The sequence below is a fragment of the Athene cunicularia genome, assembly GCF_003259725.1.
Source record: "Athene cunicularia isolate RWA chromosome 3 unlocalized genomic scaffold, athCun1 chr3_part1, whole genome shotgun sequence".
In the NCBI taxonomy this organism is placed as follows: Eukaryota; Metazoa; Chordata; class Aves; order Strigiformes; family Strigidae; genus Athene; species Athene cunicularia.
In genome coordinates this window covers 59018397-59037191 of record NW_020799097.1, presented here as the reverse complement: position 1 = coordinate 59037191, position 18795 = coordinate 59018397, and the positions used below count along the sequence as shown (strand labels likewise).

Sequence of the window (18795 nt, the reverse complement as noted above, 5' to 3'; positions counted from 1 at the left end):
GCAGCATTACATTTTATTGAAAAATGGAGTACTAAGCAGTTTTTTCCACGAGCTCGAGATGTTTTAGGCTTTGCCTGATCATTTTGTACAAATTGGTTTGAAGTTTTCCCAAATGAAGCTCTTAAGAGCTCTTACAGACTTTTACTGGATTAATCAAACCAGCTAAGAAAAGGGATACTGCATCTTTAACAAGCAATGCCATTTTTATTTTCTAAGTCATTGTTGGACTATTTCCAAATGTCCTTCATTTCCTTCCATTTGTTTACCTTCCATGTTTTTAATGCTTAGCATGACTACATCAGCATTTCCAGTTGTAAGATTTTAAAATAGAAAGCATATGTTTGCATTCAGGCAATGTGTGGTATATATGTCAGTACACACATATCTTTTGTAAACGTGCATTCTTTAAGATGTGTGTGCTCATATAGCTACGCACAGTATGCATACAAACATATACGTATACACCTGTGTACCGATAAAGATGTTAAAATGAAATACATGAAATTTGTTTTCTGAATAAATGTATTTATTAAGGCAATCTTTAGTTTTTGTAACTGAAAAGTAAAAAGCATATTTACTGCACAAGATTTGTACACAGCTGTTCATTTGTCATGACATCTAGGTGGTAATCATTATATTATGCTGAACTGCATGTTGAAATACACAATCCATTTAATTTTCAAATTTTTTGGCAATAAATGAAATCTCAGCATGTAATTTTCTCCAGTGATCTTTCTAAAAAACAAATCATTTTTATATGCTAGTGTATTTTTTTTTTTTAATTGCATGGCAAAGTAAGGCTAGTTTGTGCATGAGCAAGATGAAATGCTAACCAAAGAAACACGAATTTTTCAGTTTTTTTTTTTTTAAACGCACATTTCTCTGCTTTATTGAATGTGACAGAGTCACGCTTTTCATTCACCATTGCTTCTCTTTTTCCACTGTCTGTGATTTGCTTGCCAGGAGGAGCTACTATTCTTACTCCTACTATCTGTAAGTAGAATACGGGTGACTTACTATTTTACATGTTTTAAAGATGCAGTATCCCTTTTTAAAAAAGAAAAACGGTCTCTGTAATTTTCCTAAAGTTTTATTGATAGTTACCTTCCTTTATTCTCAGGCTTGAAAAATCGCTTGTATCATTGTTTCTGTTACTGTTACCCTGTGGGGTTTTTTTAAAGGGATATTGTATTTCTAACTGTATATTGAGACTTTTGCTTTTTGCTAGTTTTTTTCCATAGCTATCATTTTAGTTTATTGTAATCATAATTTAATTTGCATTATGATTCACAGCAACATATCACACTAAGGAAAAAAACTCTTTTCCCATTTCCTAGCTAGAGAACTGTGCTTGTAAATCACAAATTGTTCTTTCTTACCATATCAGTTACCAGGAGTGATCCTGTGCACCACTTTTCCTATGCAGATTGTAGGCAGATGCCAGACCTTTATAAAGACGTCTCTGCCCTACCAATGACAGAGCAACACATCTGCCTCTGTGGTACCAACCTTTTTTTTTTTCCCCCCCCCCAGAAATATTTATTGTGGCGTGGTCTGCGTCTATTGCTTGTGAGGTGCTTTGCATACACATTTTAAAGTGTGGATCTTAGTTTATGACATTGGTTTGCATAAAGTTTTGCTTCATTGAAGCAAAATTTACTTTTTTTATACATATTGACTAAATGAGGTTTTGTGGGGGCTGCAGCATTTTTGGCTGTGATTGAACAAAACAGTTTTACACACATCCTTAATTTTAAATAAATTCATAGAGCTCTTGACTTCACAGGGGATCTAAGAATGCACTCAAGTGCTTTGATGAACTGGTGGTGCCTGATAGTGATGGTCTTCCACATTTTTAAGCAGATTAGTTGATTTCTTTAACCAAACTTAAAAATTAAAAACAAACAAACAAATAAACAAAAAAAAACCCAACCCTAAGCTGGTTTAGCTACCTGCCATTCTCCAGTTTATTGTGACAAATTATAATTTCCTTGTTAAATAACAATTGCTTCAGCTCGAGATAATTAACCGCACTGTTTCATCCTATGATGGAGCACTTTTCCCCTCTAGCTCCCACTGAAACACCCACCTGCTCAGGTTCATCCAACTGGATCCTTTAGCAGATAATGAGAATCATTTACACTTTCTGTCAGCCTCAAGTACCTTAACCTAACGATTTGCTTAACTATCATGAAGCATAGATTGCATATGCCTTTCCCCTAGTGAGGGAAGGAAAAAAGGAAAGGAAAAAGAAATAGTCAAACCCCGAGGGAGCCAGGAGCTTTTGAACAATAAAGCTGTCCTCCCATTTCCCAGCAGCTTTGGGTTGTGGTGCTGCAACACAATAGGCATTTTTAGGAGTTGAAGCAGAGCATAAGAATTAGAAAGTAGCTACTGTAATAAGCTAATAACTTGAAAGCCTTAATAGTTGTTGATTTATTTAGGGTAGGTAGCAAGTTTTGTTACAAAATGATGCTTCAGAGAAGGACTTAATATAGTCAAGAGATGAGATGTAATATTCTTTTTGTTCCATTTCTGAGGTGGCATTAAAAAAGATGATCTTCAGTGTACAGAGACTATCTGAAATGCTTTAAAACTTAAAAAAAACCCACAGTCTGAACTAGAATTGCCAGGTTTGCAAAAGCTTTGATAGTATTGGGAACCAGTTATAAAGCTCAAGCAGTTTCACTTCTGGAAGTTCGGATTGTCTTCATTTTTTTGACCATAATATCACTTAAACAAACTTTTCTTAAATAAATAGGAATGTGTGGAGTAAATATATAAAATAAAGTATTTTAGGGGAACATCCAACAGTTAGTGGTTTTTTAGTTTTCACTGAAGAACTGTTACACACAGAACTGTCATGTACACAACAAGGGTTTGGTGAAAAAATGGTAGGTTTAGAGACCACCTTTGGGATTTTTGTAGCAAGGGGGTTATTGAGTTGTAATTTTCCAACTAGCCTATCTGTAAATGGGGAAAAGAAAGGTGGGGTGGACACAACAAAATAAGGAGATGAGTCTGATTGGTGAAAGAATCTTTGTTATTCTCAGGAGTGCTTTGTCCATCTATATCCTACTTTGTGGCCCCTTATCGTGAACTGACTCAAGAAACAATGCTCTAACATTTTCTTAAATATGCAAAACTGTGAAGCGCTTCCTGCCCTCGAGAGTGGTGTAGGTTCTTTCTGGTGGAAGTTCCCAGGACTTAATAAGTAAATGGATGGATAATTTACACTAATATTCTTTTTGTCTACTGTTAGAGTGCAGCAAAGAATATTAAAAATTATCGGAGAACAGAGGAAGAGCAAGCAGTCCTTTTAGTCAGAGAAATGCAAGATAAACACTGTCTAAACAGTTATTTCATGATATTTTATGCAGAAAAAGCTTGTGAAGCTAAGCTGTGTTTTAAACATGCATTTTCAAGAACCCAGTATTTTCAGTGATGATTGTCTCTCTGCTATGTAGTAACAGATTTATATATTGCAATCACAGCTTCAGATTAAAAGAGGTAGATTTCAGAACAGTCTAATGTATGTCAGATTCCTGCAGAACCAAGTGTGCTTCGTGCTGCTCTGCATACTTCCTACGACTTGAGATACATGCTTTAAGAGTAGTAGGCTATAAGTGATAATTAAAGTATATTGTCTGCTTCCATCTGACTTCTGGAGACAGTGAAAATCAATTTCAGTTTTTCATCAAAAGGAAATAATTGAGAGATATTTCTGAAGTGTGCACTTTAAAGTCATTGGCTGTTAATTTGGGGGTTTTAGTCATGCAGGTTAGGTTGCTGTTTAACGTGATACAGACTGTAAGACTGTTAATTTCAAAATTTAAGATGTTCCCAAATTGCATGAAAGGGTAGGGTGGTGAAGAAAGTTTTGTTTGTTTTTTAAAGAACCAGAGCTCAGTGTCAGGAACGCAGTGTGGTATCATGTTGTATCTTGTGTACTGAATGGGAAGAACAACTTTTAACATAAGAAGTGATATGATTCCATAGCAAATAATTATGGGGGTTTTGTTATTTTATAGATTTTTTTGACTAACAAAGTAATTTAGAAGGTTAAATGATTTCTTCCTAACATGGCAAGCAAGGAGAATGAATTATCCATTTATAAAATCATAACACAGATTTAAATTGAGATGGTTGATAAAACTGCATGCACAGACGCTTCTTATTTATCATTTCAGTTAAAATGTAATTATATTCTCTAATTTGTTTATATTAGTGTAATTACTCTGCAGGAAAAAAAAAATATTACCAGGGTACAGAAGTTAGCACTTCCATTACAGCATTTGTGTGTGTACAGAAAACACATGATCGTGACTCTTACATAGCAGGGTGCACAGTTTTATCAATTTCATGCTGGAAAAGTTGTACACAGGAAAATCAGCCAAACTTTTCAGTCATTCGGGATTATAGATATTGATTACTGTAGACATCAATGTTCACCAAATATTAAGGTGGTTTGGGTTTTTTTTTTTGGCTGGGCAGCAAACTTGCGAAGAAGCGCAAGGATGCCATGGGGACCACCCGCCAGGAGATGACACACATGGTGAATGCAATGGATAGGAGTTACGCTGACCAGAGCACCCTGCATGCAGAGGATCCCCTTTCAATCACATTTATGGACTCTCATAACTTCAGCCCCAGATGTAAGTACAGCAGTGATAGATGCTCGGGAGTGTAGGTGAATACAGAAACACGGAAAATAGTCCTACTTTTTAAGGAAAATTGTTGGTATCTCCAGGTTTTCTAGGAACACTGGTAAACCCAAAGGTTGAGTAGAGATGTCGTATGTTATCCTTGTTGGTTTGTTTGCCAGTTATTTAAATATTTACATGTACTTTCAGTATGCATTGATACTTGTTCTAAGGAAAATATTTCACTTCTAGAATATCTCAATTAAAATCTGAAATTGAGTTTTCCCTCATGAGGATATTTAATACCAACACATAAAATATTACTGCATAACACCATGTCTGTAATGAATAATAATATGAGGTCCAAATTAATGTCTTTCTTTTGGCAGCAAGGACATTATAACAGAAGGAAACTGACAATTTTCGTTGCTGTTTGTGAAGTTCAGGAACAAGCTTGTTAATATATCTGCAAATTTGCTCTATATTTGTATTCCTTTTTTTGTAGGCTTGCCAGCTGTCTGGTTTTGACAAAGTTTGGCAGTTTGGGTTTCTGAGTGTTAAGTGTCTGCATTATAGCTACCCCTGTCCAGCACACCTGCCTGCCGGCATCTGCACTATGCCTTGCACAAAAGCGAGATACTCTGCCGTAGGACTCTGAATACCTCAAAACTAGTATGTAAGTTACCAAAGGGACACAATTCTGCCACGAAGCTGGCTAGGAACCTGACCTTCTCACAGCCACATGGACTTGTGGCTTGGCCTTAAACAGGTCTGAGCAACCTGAGCTGCTGCTGAATTGCCACATTTTTGGGATGGCACTCCATCTGCCTCCTCTTGCCTCCCATACTGCTTACCGTGCTTGAGCAAAATGCATCCCTTATGGCTCTTAAGTTCTTTCCTGATTGTTATAAGGGAAATGGATTTTGGAGGAGGGTTTATTGCTCACTAACTGCAGAGTGCTAACACTTTAAGTGTCTCATAACGAATTATAAATGGGAGTTTAGTATCAGCCTGTGAGTTTCTCTACACAGCTTTGGCTGAAACTGTTTGAAAATTCTCCAAAGTTTGATGTCTTACTGGCGTTCAAATTTACGGGGGCAGGTTTGCAAAGACAGTTTGATTTGAACTAAGTTATGGTGGATCGCAGGCAAATATCCATCAGGAACTCACATGGTTATTAGTGACCCGAAACTGCCAACCACTTGGTCAGCCTTGCAGATGGACTGACATGATGCCAAGAGCCCATGAGCCCCAGCTACCACAGCTGTCCTGGTTGGCTGACAGAGAGATTTGGCATCACTGTTTTCTAGCGTCCTAGATATGTGATTTTTTGGGTGTTGGAGGATTCAATTCTCCTGACCATCATCTGTGCTGAGACAAAGAACCTGTCAAACTTGGAGTTTCCTGTTGTGTGACAAACTTTCAGGAAGATTGCTTGAGGAGTGGAGCTCAGTTTTGTCACAGAGCTGTTGATATTTTAAATTTTTGTTCCAGATTGGAACAAAACCAAATTCTAGATTCCTCCATTTCTCTCTGAAACAGCGCATTTGTCTCCGCATGGTTCTAGTTGTAGTAATGAATGATAAAATAGCATGAATTTTATTAAAACGTGCGTATCTGTGATTTTTCCTATACTCATTAAGAGCAGTATCTTTGGCATTGCACATAAAAAAAGCTATTAACTGTAAATATGCATATAATTTTTCTAAATTACCTGGAAGACTTTAAAGAAATAGCATTTTATTTTGAGATGAACTATTCAAGTATTCCATGAGAGGATGGGTTTTAAAGGAAAGGAGTTGGTTCTATATTAAGAAGCAAAAGAACAATAGCGAAGGAGGAGCCCTTTCAAAAACTAAATTGCATGTAATGTCTCCTTTATTTCATTTCAGTAACAATTTCTTTGCCTTTACCATTACATTTCTGAAGTCCGAAATCACTGCCTTTTCATTCCTTTTTTATTCAGGATGCTTTCTGGAACTGTGTATTCATTCTGGTTTTCTGTTGTAAGAAAAATTAATGGGGTTTAGTTATCTCTTAGTTATAATCTGAAGTATATTGTCTTTATTCTTAAAAATGAACAATTTGAGGGGAGTATATTTCTTCATGAGCTTTGTTTTCCTACAGTGCCCAATGATCCACTTGTGCCGACAGCTGTGTTAGGTGAGGACCCTAGTCCTTCATTATCCATTCCTGCATGAGTTTTGTCTCCTTGCATGGTTGAATGTTGAGACAGATTGTTTCATGTAAAAGATAGCTATGCTGTTGTCAGAAAATAACTCTACACTCAGTTTATCAATTCAGAATTAAAATGACACTGCTTTTAGGATAAAAGTTATTTTATGTACTCATTAAGAAGTTATTCCTGCTCAATGCTAACTGAAAAATAAATCAGAAAATAGGTAAATGGAAAATAATAAAACTTTTCTCCCCAGAGCATTCAAACTGAGTTCCAATGAACTGATGTGTGAAACTAGAACTCTGTTAAGAGATATGTAAAAATAAAATTCAGATCCATATTAGCATTACTTGGCACCCAAAGCTTTTCTAACTAACAAGAATGAAAAGAAAAACAGAAAGGGAAAAAAATTCTGTAATATCCAAAAAGAAACAACTTTGTAGATTATGTACAAATATTCCTACATACCTATATTAATTACATATTTCAATTGACCTTAACTAGTAAGTTTTTCAACTTTGTACTTACTTTTAAAAGAACAGAGGTTGGGAGTGGCCAGGCTGCTTATTTCTATGTCACATCTAACACTAAATGCATGTTTTAGGGTTGTTGGTTTTTTTTTTTTTAAATACAGAGATAAAAATATAATTTATACCCGAATTCTTGGTTTGATAAACGCAGTGTGCAGTAATATGCAGTAATACTTTGCTGAGGTTATTTTAGGATAAAAGACAAATATCAGGATGTGAACATGAATATAAGCTGAAATTGAAAACTCAATTCCTAGAAGTAAAGCTTAAAGGAATCTGGAGACAATTTAATCCCTCCTCTGTTTTGAGAAGGGGCATTATATATGTATGTATATGTATGTATATATATATATATAAAATATAATATAGACTCTTTCTGACAGTTGATTGTCTATTGTGTTTTAAAAATCTGTAGTGAAGCGAATTCTATGCTTGCAGTGGCATGTTCCAGTGCCTCACTCCTACTAAATAAATTTCAGATCCATACTGGTATTATTTGGAACCCAAATCCAATTTTCTGAGGATTAGTTACTACTAACTGGGTACTAACTACCGAGTATTATTACTGCTCACTCCTAGTTTTTCTTACCTAGACTAATCTAAGCTAAATCTTTATTTGCTTTTGAGCCACTCATTTCCTTTTGAGACACTCATAGAAAATATGGAGAATTGACACACTCCTGTCCTTTTAAAACAATCTTTTACCCATTGAAGGGCTCATGTGTCCTCAACTGCTCTTTTCTAGTCATGGGAAACCCAATTCTTTCACTGTCGTCTTGTAGCTGGTGTTTTCTAAACTTACAATTCTTTTCCTCTGAACAGTTTCCAACTTGTAGGTCGAATTTTAAATTGTGGTGCCCTAAATCAGGTACAGTTCTTAGAATAAGTCTCAATGCTGAGCTGAGTGGAATAGGTAACCCCATCTGTAGTGTAGCCCTACTTGTAGTGTTCCTGCAATCTGAAGTGTATTTTGTCCTTTTTATTGCACTCGTGTTGCTGCCTTGCATTGAGTTACCTGCTGAAATCCCAGTTATCATTACCCAGTCCGTTACTCCATTTTGTAGTTACATATTTGACTTCCCTTTCCTACATACGGTATGTTGTTTTCACTGTTTAATTTGCCTTGTTGATTTTTGCATTGTCTCCCAAATAATCAAGACAACAATCTGATCCTGTACTTGTGAAGAACTTGTGGTGCCTTACCACTCAGTGCCCTCTGCCCATGCTATCAGGGTATTTTCAATCCCATTAGTTCATAGTTCATAGAAAATGTTAATTTAAAATTTACTCAGGAGGAGCCCTTGCAGATCTTAATGTAAAGTGTCTTCCGAGACTGACAGCAGATCACTGTCTGTGAGTAGTATTTGGTCTTTGTCAAGCTGGGTGTACTCATGCTGTGGGAGATCTATTAAGTCATATTTTGCCATTTCCGTTTGATAATGTTGCAAATGCCATTCTCTTGACTACAGTAGTGTCTTAGAAAGTTTATAACCATCAGAGGAGTTAGATGCTGGAGCCTTCCACTTTGTGCCCAAGGAAACCTAACCAGGTTGTTTGAGAAGTTCATGAGGGGTGGTGAAATAGCACCAGTGCCTGAAAGAGCAAAGGGGTAGACTCAGTAATGTGGAATACTTCCCAAAATTACATCAATGGACTTGTAGAAAATGAGCCTTTTCCTGAAATTCTTATAAGATCTTCACGTACCTTCTAGCTTTATTTCAGGCACTTACAAGCTAAATAGGTACTATCTGGTGATACTTGTCAAGCTATTCCTAATAGCTCGTTTAGGCTAGAAGCATATCCCAAAAATCAGTGTGTTGCTACTACACAGTGGTAGACATAGACATAGGCAACTGTGAACAGGGAGGACAAGGGGTTAATTAAAGAACAGTTTAATAGTTCCTGTCTGCATTTCTATCTATTGATAATGGTGTTTTGGGCAGAGCAATGCTAGTTGGAAAAGGTAATATTTTTCATTGTATGGACTGAAATATCACAGAGAAGTAGACAAACTTTGGGGCATGTAGAAGGGGTTGGGTACCCATAAGCTTGTTCCTTTGAAACTAGATCATTTAGATCACTAGATCATACTCCCATCTCCATGTAGCCCTTGCTTGGCCCAGCATCACAAAACAGTTTTCCTCTGTTTTATTTAGAGATGAGCAGAATTTTATGGGCTCTAAATTATAGAGCATGTTATTTTATATGAAGCTCTTATTACTTTGTAGCTGTACTAGGTTTCTTTTTCTTCATGTATAGGTTATTAATGCCACTATCCATTCTGTGTACATTAGCACTAAGTTAGTATGACAATTTTGCTTTTCTGAAGTCCCTATCATTACACTGATGGCATAATAATGTAGCCCTTATATTTTTTAAACGGCTTTCATTGTTAGCTATTGTGAAGCTTTAACAACTTTTAATGTCATTTTCTTTTAGTCATTTTCTAATACAGTCTTGAAATAAATTTCTTATGTTCTGTTCACTCATTGTTTTTTGCTGCTTCAATGGGTTAAAGTGCCTATTACTGGTAAGTATACTGCGAGGAATGGGGAGAACTGAAAATCCTGAGGTGGTTTGAAATGTGTATGATTTAATATGGGTAACACTACAATAAAAAGTGACTGCTGCATGTCACTCACATTATTAGGCAGTTTAGCGAGGCATAAATGTACTGAAATTAGCAACTTGTGTGACAGTTCAAAGAATCAGGTTTCTTACTAGGAGATCTCAATTCAGAAGGTATTAACAAGGTTTGCATTTTGGTAGAATTGTATAAAATCCAACCGTTGGGGTGCTCTTTTTTTTTTAAAAAAAAAAAAAAAAAAAAGTATTTTGCTTCCTAATCTGGACCCTTTGCACGGAAAAAATAGCAAACTGATTTTGGTAGCTAATTTCCAAAAAGGTTTTAATTAGAATTTTTCTTTTGTTCTAAATTAATTTGAACTGCTGATTGTTAAAAAAACAACCATTTCACAGAAGAGATTGACAAATGTGAACGCTTCATGCAGCTTAGACATTTTGTTTTGATAAAAGGATTGGTATAGTATAGGGCATTAGACAAGACTTCTTTGTTTATACAGAGCAAAAACTGCAGCTGAAACAGCACACTCAACAGTTTCATTTCTCTACTAAAAGACCTGAGTTAAAATGACCACTCTGAAGTGCTGATTCGTCTTACCAAATGGAGGTGGTGTTCTGAAGCAGTAGCATAATTGCTTCTCTTCTTTTTTACTGGGATCTCAATTTACTCTTTGTTGGCTTTAGACAAATGGTGTGCTGATACCACTACAGAGTTATTCTAATTTATTGTTTAAGGTGTAGTATTGCTGTTGATACATATTAGCCATTAAAAAAGTTACTTTGGGTGATGGAGGCTGGAGTTCCCAAGTACATTTAACGTCATAAAGTTTTGTAGCTTCAAATAAAATGCCCTTGAGACATCTTTACTGCGGGATGAAGGATTGCAAACTTTTGTATGTGTTTGCAGTTAAATTCCTTTATGTACTTCACAGTATTTATGTGCTGAAGAGTAAGTACTTTGCGTTCTCAGAAATTAGACATGTTTTCGAAGGAAGAGGTTGAAAATAGATGTTGATATGTATTGCAGCAAAGTGCTGTTGCCCCACTGGCACCTAATGCGTTGGTTTCTTGTGAATACAGATGAAAACCACAGCGCAACAGCAGAGTCCAGCCGGCTCCTGGATGTTCCTCGTTACCTCTGCGAAGGCACAGAATCCCCGTACCAGACTGGGCAGCTGCACCCTGCCATCAGGGTGGCTGATCTCCTGCAGCATATTAACCTAATGAAGACCTCTGACAGCTATGGATTTAAGGAGGAGTATGAGGTGAGATCTTCAGTGGTGGGTTTTTGCTAGGAAAAATCCCTTTGAAAGGGGCAGCCTTTTGTTTTCATTGAAATGCAAAAAGATGCAACTAAATGTCAACGTTTTAAGTGAAAAATCTTTAAGCTAAAGATAAGCAGGCAAAAGATTCCTATATGTGTAACAAAAAAGTCAAATAGTGAATGGAGTCCAATGGTCTGAGCCTTTACAAGTGCCTGGCAAAAAAACGATGTATGTTCCTTAGGGAATAAGGAGCCATGCCCTACCGAATCTTTTCAAGATATTGTAAGAAGTTGCCACCCTTTCGCTGCTGTTTTTTAGTTGAAATGCTGTAATCAGTTATGTGAGCTTTCTGAGCCATCCTCAGTGCAGATCCCCTGGATTAGGTTAAAGTAAAGCTTTAACCTGGCTGGTTTTGCTTCTTGCAAGCACTCACATGATTTATTATAGCATCTCTGTAGGGCAATACTGGGACTAAACTCCAGCTGAGAAGCAGTAGAGATGTGCTGAGGGTTGAAGTTCTAATTAGACCTGCCTGAGCATGTCTACTTGCAACTTTAATGTCAAAATGGAAGCAAAAAATTCCCAGCACTGGAGTTAGAAGATGAGTAGAGATTCATTTTGCTTCTGATCTCTGAATCTGTTGTGATTCTTTGGGATTAGAGTATCAGGCAGGACACACAGTAAAGATGGGAATGGTACTGCCAAGGTTGGTCGCAATACAGCTGGGTTTAAAATGAGTTTTCTCTGAGTAAATGACCTCTTCTGACTCAGTTTTCAACCTTTTCTCCTTTCTGCAGCTGTCTCTACTGTAACTTAAGAACTGGAATAAATAAATGTGTGGTTTTTAAAAGAATATTATTCTCTTTTCCTCTCTTTTACTTAAATACACTATGCTCTGCCAAACTTCAGGGTTAAGCCCAAGTGTCAACCACTGCTGGGGGGGAGGGTGGTCCCTGATGCCACATCAGGTGTTTTCCTACTTGATACTACTTCTATTACCATACATGACATCTTTGCCTTGGCTTGGGCGTCTGAGTGAGCATTAAATTTTTGTTTCCATGGCTACTGTGTACTTTCTGGAAGTAACTTGCCCAGATCAGGATAAGAGAACATCTGGAAGGAAAGAATAGCATAGACCTGCAACAGCTGTAAAATATCTACGGGCAATGAAGAAAAAAGCCGAGGAGGAGTAAAAGTTGCTTCTATCACTACTGAGAGATCAAACTCTTAAGAAGAGTTCCAAAATGTAGAATAATTTTGCTAGTGGCTAGAGGGAGGAATATGAGGAAAAACAACATGAACAATGAACATTGGCAGAGGAGGCTTCCTGGTGGCTCTGTAGGAAGAGAAGCCATTTTACTAAGCAATATGAAGAAAATAATGTAATGCTGTAGCAAACAGGCTATATATTATGGTGACTTGTAAGACGGGTGATCGGTCTCCCTGTGCTTTCTCAGCTTATTGTTTTTCCTCCGTAGCAAGGATGTCTGAACAAGTTTAGCCCTCCAGCAGTTCCAGGATTTGAAATCCCTCTGGAGTCCCTCAGTGACTTGCCCATTGACCTGTAGCAGTCAGAGGGAGAGAGCCTCCCTTCTTCTCTAGATATATTTCTGTACCATGGTACCGCCTGGGTGACCAGAGCAGACGAGCAAAGCTGAGCTTACTTTATGGTAGAGCAGTTCTTTTAAACTGTTATTTTTGGAGATAAATTAATGGTCAGAATGTTTTCTTTCGGAACATTTTTATTTATAGAGTTTCTTTGAGGGGCAGTCAGCTTCTTGGGATGTCGCTAAGAAGGATCAAAACAGAACAAAGAACCGCTATGGAAACATTATAGCATGTGAGTATCGGTGTGCTTGGTTTGAGCGATAGCTGTAGTCATGTGTTACTCGTGCCATGTTCTCTCTTTCTTCACAAGTCTCCGGTGGTGTAGCTGCTTAATACCCCAAGCAGAGAAGGAGGACATTGCCTTTTCCAGCATTTTTTTTGTCCTTCACAGTTCAACTTTCTTCCTTCTATAACTCAGGCTGAATTTCACATTTGCATCTCTGTTGTGCAAGCTGTGGTAAGCATATAACAGTGACAAGCTAGCACTCATTTGGACATTAATTCTGTTAATTCACGATTTGTTATTGTTTTACAAATGCAATTGAACACGCAGGAATGAAGCTACCAGAGAAGTCCCTGAACGGTAGAGTTACCTCTTCGTCGCATCCCAAGTGCATTGCTAACTCCTATGTTGTGACTTCCATATTTTTTTTAATGTCTCCATATGAACTGAATCAGGTGGGGCTTGGAATTAAGGAAACAGTAATCAGGATTTGGTTTTCTAGATAACCATCAGTGGAGCTGATATTGAAAGGAACTTTGAGCAAGTAACCTGGTTTCATTGGGTCTTTTTAACCGTGTGTAGCAGGGTGATACTTTCAGCTACTTAATGAAGTTTAGTGAATGTTTTTGAAGTAATTGGAGACCTCGTACAAAATGGTTCTGTGTAATTCTGTGTAAACACTTACTATTCAAGGATTGTAAATTGTGAGGCACGTATGCCAGCTGATTTTGCTTTTCTAGATGACTTACCATAATAGCTTGCTTAAAAAAAATCACACTTCAGAAAGGCACCATAACCACTTGGTTTTTACAGATGACCACTCCAGGGTGATTTTGCAACCTGTTGAAGATGATCCATCTTCAGATTACATTAATGCCAACTACATAGATGTGAGTGAACTGCACAGCTTTCTCCCTCTCAATTTGACAGCTTCTCTATGTGAAACTATTGCATGTTATGCCTCCAAAATTATTGAAAGCTTTCTTTTATTAAGAACAAAATGTACACTTTCCTTGTTCTGCGTCCTAGTACTCACTGACATTGTTGTGCTTTCTTTCACATCTGACTTTGGTTTGGGCTGTAGATTTGGCTGTACAGGGATGTAAGTACCACTATATGTGAATAACAGCATCCTATTGTAAATATTTAATGTAGATATTGTTATTAATTACTTTCCTCTTCTATTTTTATCAGTCAATAACTATGCATGCATCATCTAATTTATCTCATCTGTTCATTTAAAAAATTTTCTTTGTGTTAATATTTTTTGTACCTGTTTTGAAAAGATAATGTAGCCTTTTAGTGTAGCTCTGAATACTATTAAATATTGTTAGATAACTCAGGTGAACCTATCTGTTAAAGAGAATTTGCTGTTCACTTTTTTTTTGATGGCTTTCGCCACTAGTGTTTCTTTTCCCCTTCCCATTTATATGTGAGAAGCTGGACAGTTGTCTGAAAATGTACCTGTGAAGTAGTCATAATATTTTGAACAACTATTTAGACAAACAATATTTAGCTGACATTTGTCCTAAGGGGGTAATTTAGATATTACAAAGTATATACACAAACATATATCTATATAAAAATATTTTCATGTAATAGAAATTTCCTTACTTCTGTGGAAAACCACTAAAGTTTCAAATTTCACACTTTGATTAAAATGCAAATTTAATTATCATATTTTAAAACCCACATACAAACAGGAAATTTGAACAAATTCTGCCAGGTGTTTTGATTTAACAAAATATAACTTTTATCCAATTAATGCCTCAGGAATAAACAAGTTATATTCAAAGTATTTCCAAAGAAATTCAAAAGACACTGGAATAGCTAGTACAAGTGTTTTTAAAATATTTGTCTTTAGTTATTTTTCTTTACAATTGCACCTTATTAATTTTTTCTGTCCACTATTAGTTGATAAATTATTTAAGACCCTCGACTTTCTAGGATATAAAAATTTAGCTCCAGGTTCCAGTTCCTTAAGGATGTTGTTTCTCTTATGTAGGAGAAAATTGAATCTTGTTATAACCAGGCAGGAAAGCTACAACTTAAAACTGACACTTTGCAATTTTAAAGTGACACTTTTACCTTCTTCTGGAAAGCATTACCGAGTGTAAAACAGTGCAGCACAGGTTCCACTTTCACAATTTCAATCTGGGCTTGATATTAAGGACTCTGGGAGAAATTTTTTAGTCATTTGATGCAATCTTGGTCTCTTGTAAAGCCAAGAGTAAGACACTCAGAAGTTTTCTCATAAGCCCCAGAGGAAGGTGCTTTCACTCTAAACAGGATAATGAAGCAATCCATGGAAAAGGATATAAAGTCCTTGGGTACACTGGTATCCTTCACTTTAGTAGCATCTTGTGAATACCAGGAATCCAAGGACTCGTGCTCCCCTGTAATGCAATACTTGAAGCAAGTGGCCTAATAAAACTGTAACCTAGAAAATAAGCGGAGTTACTTCTTTAACATTTGCACATTGTGAAACTCTGTATTGTCTTCTCAACAGCAATACTAAAGTTTCCTTCCTCTTTGTACCTTATGTTGCTGGCACTGGTCAAAATATGTTCTGAATTATTTCCTCAAGAGCAGTAGCTCTTTGTGTTTTGTATGCAGATGATTAATGCTGTATTGCACTGGCATAGACCCAGCTAACTGGAAAGACTTAGTTGTGTAGGGTTATCTATCTATCTATATATATATGTATGTATGTGTATATACTTGTGTGTATTATGTCCAGTATAATTGATGCACACTTTTGTGCAGTAATGCAAAATATTTTGCAGAAGATTCCACTGCAGTAGGACCTTAATTCTGTGCACACACCACAGTGGCCAGCTCTGTTCCCATTAGTTATGGCTCAGGTACATACCTATTTGTGCCTTACAATAATTCTCTATTTAGAAGACAAAGGGTCTGTATTTTTTCATATTGGATAAGTTGTGAACACAGATCAACCATTGAGATAATCTTGTGGAAAAGACAATTTTTACTAAATTTTAAATAAATGCCTCAATTTGTGTGGTTGGGGAGATAATGTCAATAGAGGACTAATTTTTAGGCCCAAGGGACCCAGCTAGAATACTCCTTCCCAGTCCACTACAATGTCTGTTCAAGTCAGATGTTCTTTATTCCATTTTATCTGTTGTCGTTGGAACCTTTTCAGTATTAACCGTTTTTTTAGGTTTTGAGCTTCCTCTTAAATATTGGTTTGTTCTGAAAATGTTGTCTAGAGATAAGAATTCTGTAGTACCTTTATGCTTTTATTTTTCCCCTCTCTGTTAGTAATATGGTACTCAGACCAACTTATATTACTGTTTTAGGGATATCAGAGACCAAGTCACTACATTGCAACCCAAGGTAAGAATCCACCAGCATTAAATCAAATGAACAGGTATTCTCTGTAGTGTCCAGCAGTGTTTTGGTAAAATGGAAGTAGGTGAAAATAAAGCATATCCAATATTGTGAGTTGTCTTGTGTTATGGTAAATTAACATAGCATGTTCAGGTGGAATGTGAATAAATGCAAAAATCGCACTAATTTATCATGTTAATTAGCTATTGAGCAACTCTTTCAGTGACAAATTCATCTGATAAAGTCAGAAGCTACTGCCATGATTTCCAATTATGAAGATGAATAGAGAGAAGAGGCATGTGGACAGAGAAGCGAGCAGTTTCAACCTGCCTTAAGGCATTTTTCTTTCCTCATGTGTTATTTTACTGTCTAGGATTTAGTCCAGGATACAGACAATGAAGATAGTAATGATAAATTAAACGCTATCTTGGAAAATCTGGGTGAAGTAAGACCAGAAAAGGACAAAGCCTCTTTGCAGGAAGAAGTGAGGGAAATCTTTATCATATAACAACCTGCTAATAAAATGGGGAGTTAGAGGGAAAAAAAGAATTTCTGTGGAAATTATTCATTTTGTATTTCTGATAAAACTCCTCACAATGAGCAAAACCAGATAGATTAGTCTAAGATTGAACTGAAATATCAGAAGCTATGAATTAAAGTAAAAATAATTAGATTTAGATGTGTCATGATTTGATCTGTGAATATAATCAGATACCTGGCTGGAAATATCCTGTTATTTGTGCCCTTGGTTGATTGTGGCTGCATCCAGGAAAGACAAACCAAAGGCTCGTTTTAAAGCAGGATGCTCAAATTTCTGTTGAAATTTTTAAAATTTTTGTGTAAGTGCTGTAGTGCTGTCTAAACAGGTGTCTCTATGACAGTTAAGTCTACATTTGTGTTTTATTTAATAGTGTGTAAAGGACACAAAAATTTATTACATCCTTCGATCTAGTATATGAAGGAATATGGTTGAATCTTCAGAAGTGTGTTATATACAGTAATATTTATACTACTGCTGGACTGTAGTCAAGGAGCTGTTTCTGAGATGATTGTAACGGGGTAAAAGCCTCTATCACTCAACTGGACATATCTTGTCTCTGCAGCAGAGCAGGAGACAAAGCTTAAACAAGTGCTCCTCATTTGCTTTCCAGAAAAGCAGTTAAGTTAGTTTAAACACCTTTCAGTGGGAAGTATATGGCTCAGCACCTACTTATTCTTGCGTACTTTGCTGGGAGTTGGATGCTAAGTGCACAGGCTGTGTACCACTGGCCCTCCTGGAAAATACTTCACTCCAGTGTGGCCATCTTCTCAGTTGAACATCTGAAGAAACTCACACTAATACGTTATTTTTAACGAATGTAAAGCAAACTAGAAATGTAACTATAGATGTAGTCACATATTGCTGTGTCCTTGTAGTTTTCAAGCAACTTCTGACATTTTGCTACATGAAACACCTGCTTATTAATTTCTTTCAAGTGGTAATTCAGTTAAACTGAGAAGATTTGGTGTTGGTTAGAAATAACAATAATCTGGAAACTGGCATGATGGTATGATGATGTGGTTTCATGAAGCTTTCATCTTTGAGCAAGATCATCTCTGTCTATCAGCTCTGAAAAGCACAGGATTTTATTTTTAGCATTCGCTTTGACTTATTTTTTTCCAGAGTATTACCCGGAGTTTTTTCTTACAGGTCCAGTTCATGAGACTGTGTATGACTTTTGGAGAATGATATGGCAGGAGCAATCAGCTTGCGTTGTGATGGTCACAAATTTAGTGGAAGTTGGGAGAGTACGTTTTTGGTTTGTTTTTCTTTTAATGCTACAGGCCTAAAGAAAAACCTGCTGAAAAGATACACTATCAGCAGGATGTATAAGAGTTGTGAAGGACAACCCTGCATCCTGAGAGGAGGGGAAGGGGGAAGAGTCCAGACATTGTTGCAGTTATGGTATTGTGTAAAACCAAAGCTAATTTCTGAAGAAGACTGAAGCTGTGTTGCTTTCATGAGTAGTGAAAAATTGTCTGAATCCCAAATTCATATTTCAGAAAAATAGATTTGTATGTTGTCACTCAAATGAGCAGAGAAAGTGGACTAGTGAGCAAATGTTCTTCTATATCAGTGGCTAGAAATCAGCAAATTATTTACAGTTTAGCAGTAACACATCCTTCAGGGAGTGATGTAAAGTATCTGGGATTACTTGCAACAGTTTGATTACTGATATGAAATGCATCCCAGTTTAACATAAGTGGAAATGTATTCCATAGCTCAGCACTAAAAAAGATATAAGTGCTCATTTAGAAATGAATTTGCCATCTAAGTACAGCTGTGTAAAGCAGTGGAAACTCCTCATAGCTGGTGCTTAACTTGACAGAACAGCCATTAGCCATGACAAGCCACAAGAGTGCATGGTCA

The 18795-nt window shown here is 36.6% G+C and overlaps 1 protein-coding gene across 7 annotated transcripts in view; it reads left to right on the top strand.

Annotated features, from left to right (window-relative positions):
• PTPRK (protein tyrosine phosphatase, receptor type K) overlaps positions 1-18795 on the top strand; it is a 321847-nt gene that overhangs the window by 288222 nt on the left and 14830 nt on the right. For 2 of the 7 annotated variants that reach the window (XM_026845150.1, XM_026845145.1), the window contains 9 exons: positions 964-993; positions 4495-4655; positions 6771-6806; positions 9871-9882; positions 11016-11200; positions 12953-13040; positions 13845-13921; positions 16355-16391; positions 18076-18173. In XM_026845150.1, coding sequence (XP_026700951.1) covers positions 964-993; positions 4495-4655; positions 6771-6806; positions 9871-9882; positions 11016-11200; positions 12953-13040; positions 13845-13921; positions 16355-16391; positions 18076-18173 — 724 coding nt within the window. Of the gene's footprint in view, positions 1-963; positions 994-4494; positions 4656-6770; positions 6807-9870; positions 9883-11015; positions 11201-12952; positions 13041-13844; positions 13922-14115; positions 14134-16354; positions 16392-18075; positions 18174-18795 lie in introns of all 7 variants that reach the window. The other 5 variants (XM_026845144.1, XM_026845146.1, XM_026845149.1 and 2 more) reach the window with 5 other exon arrangements.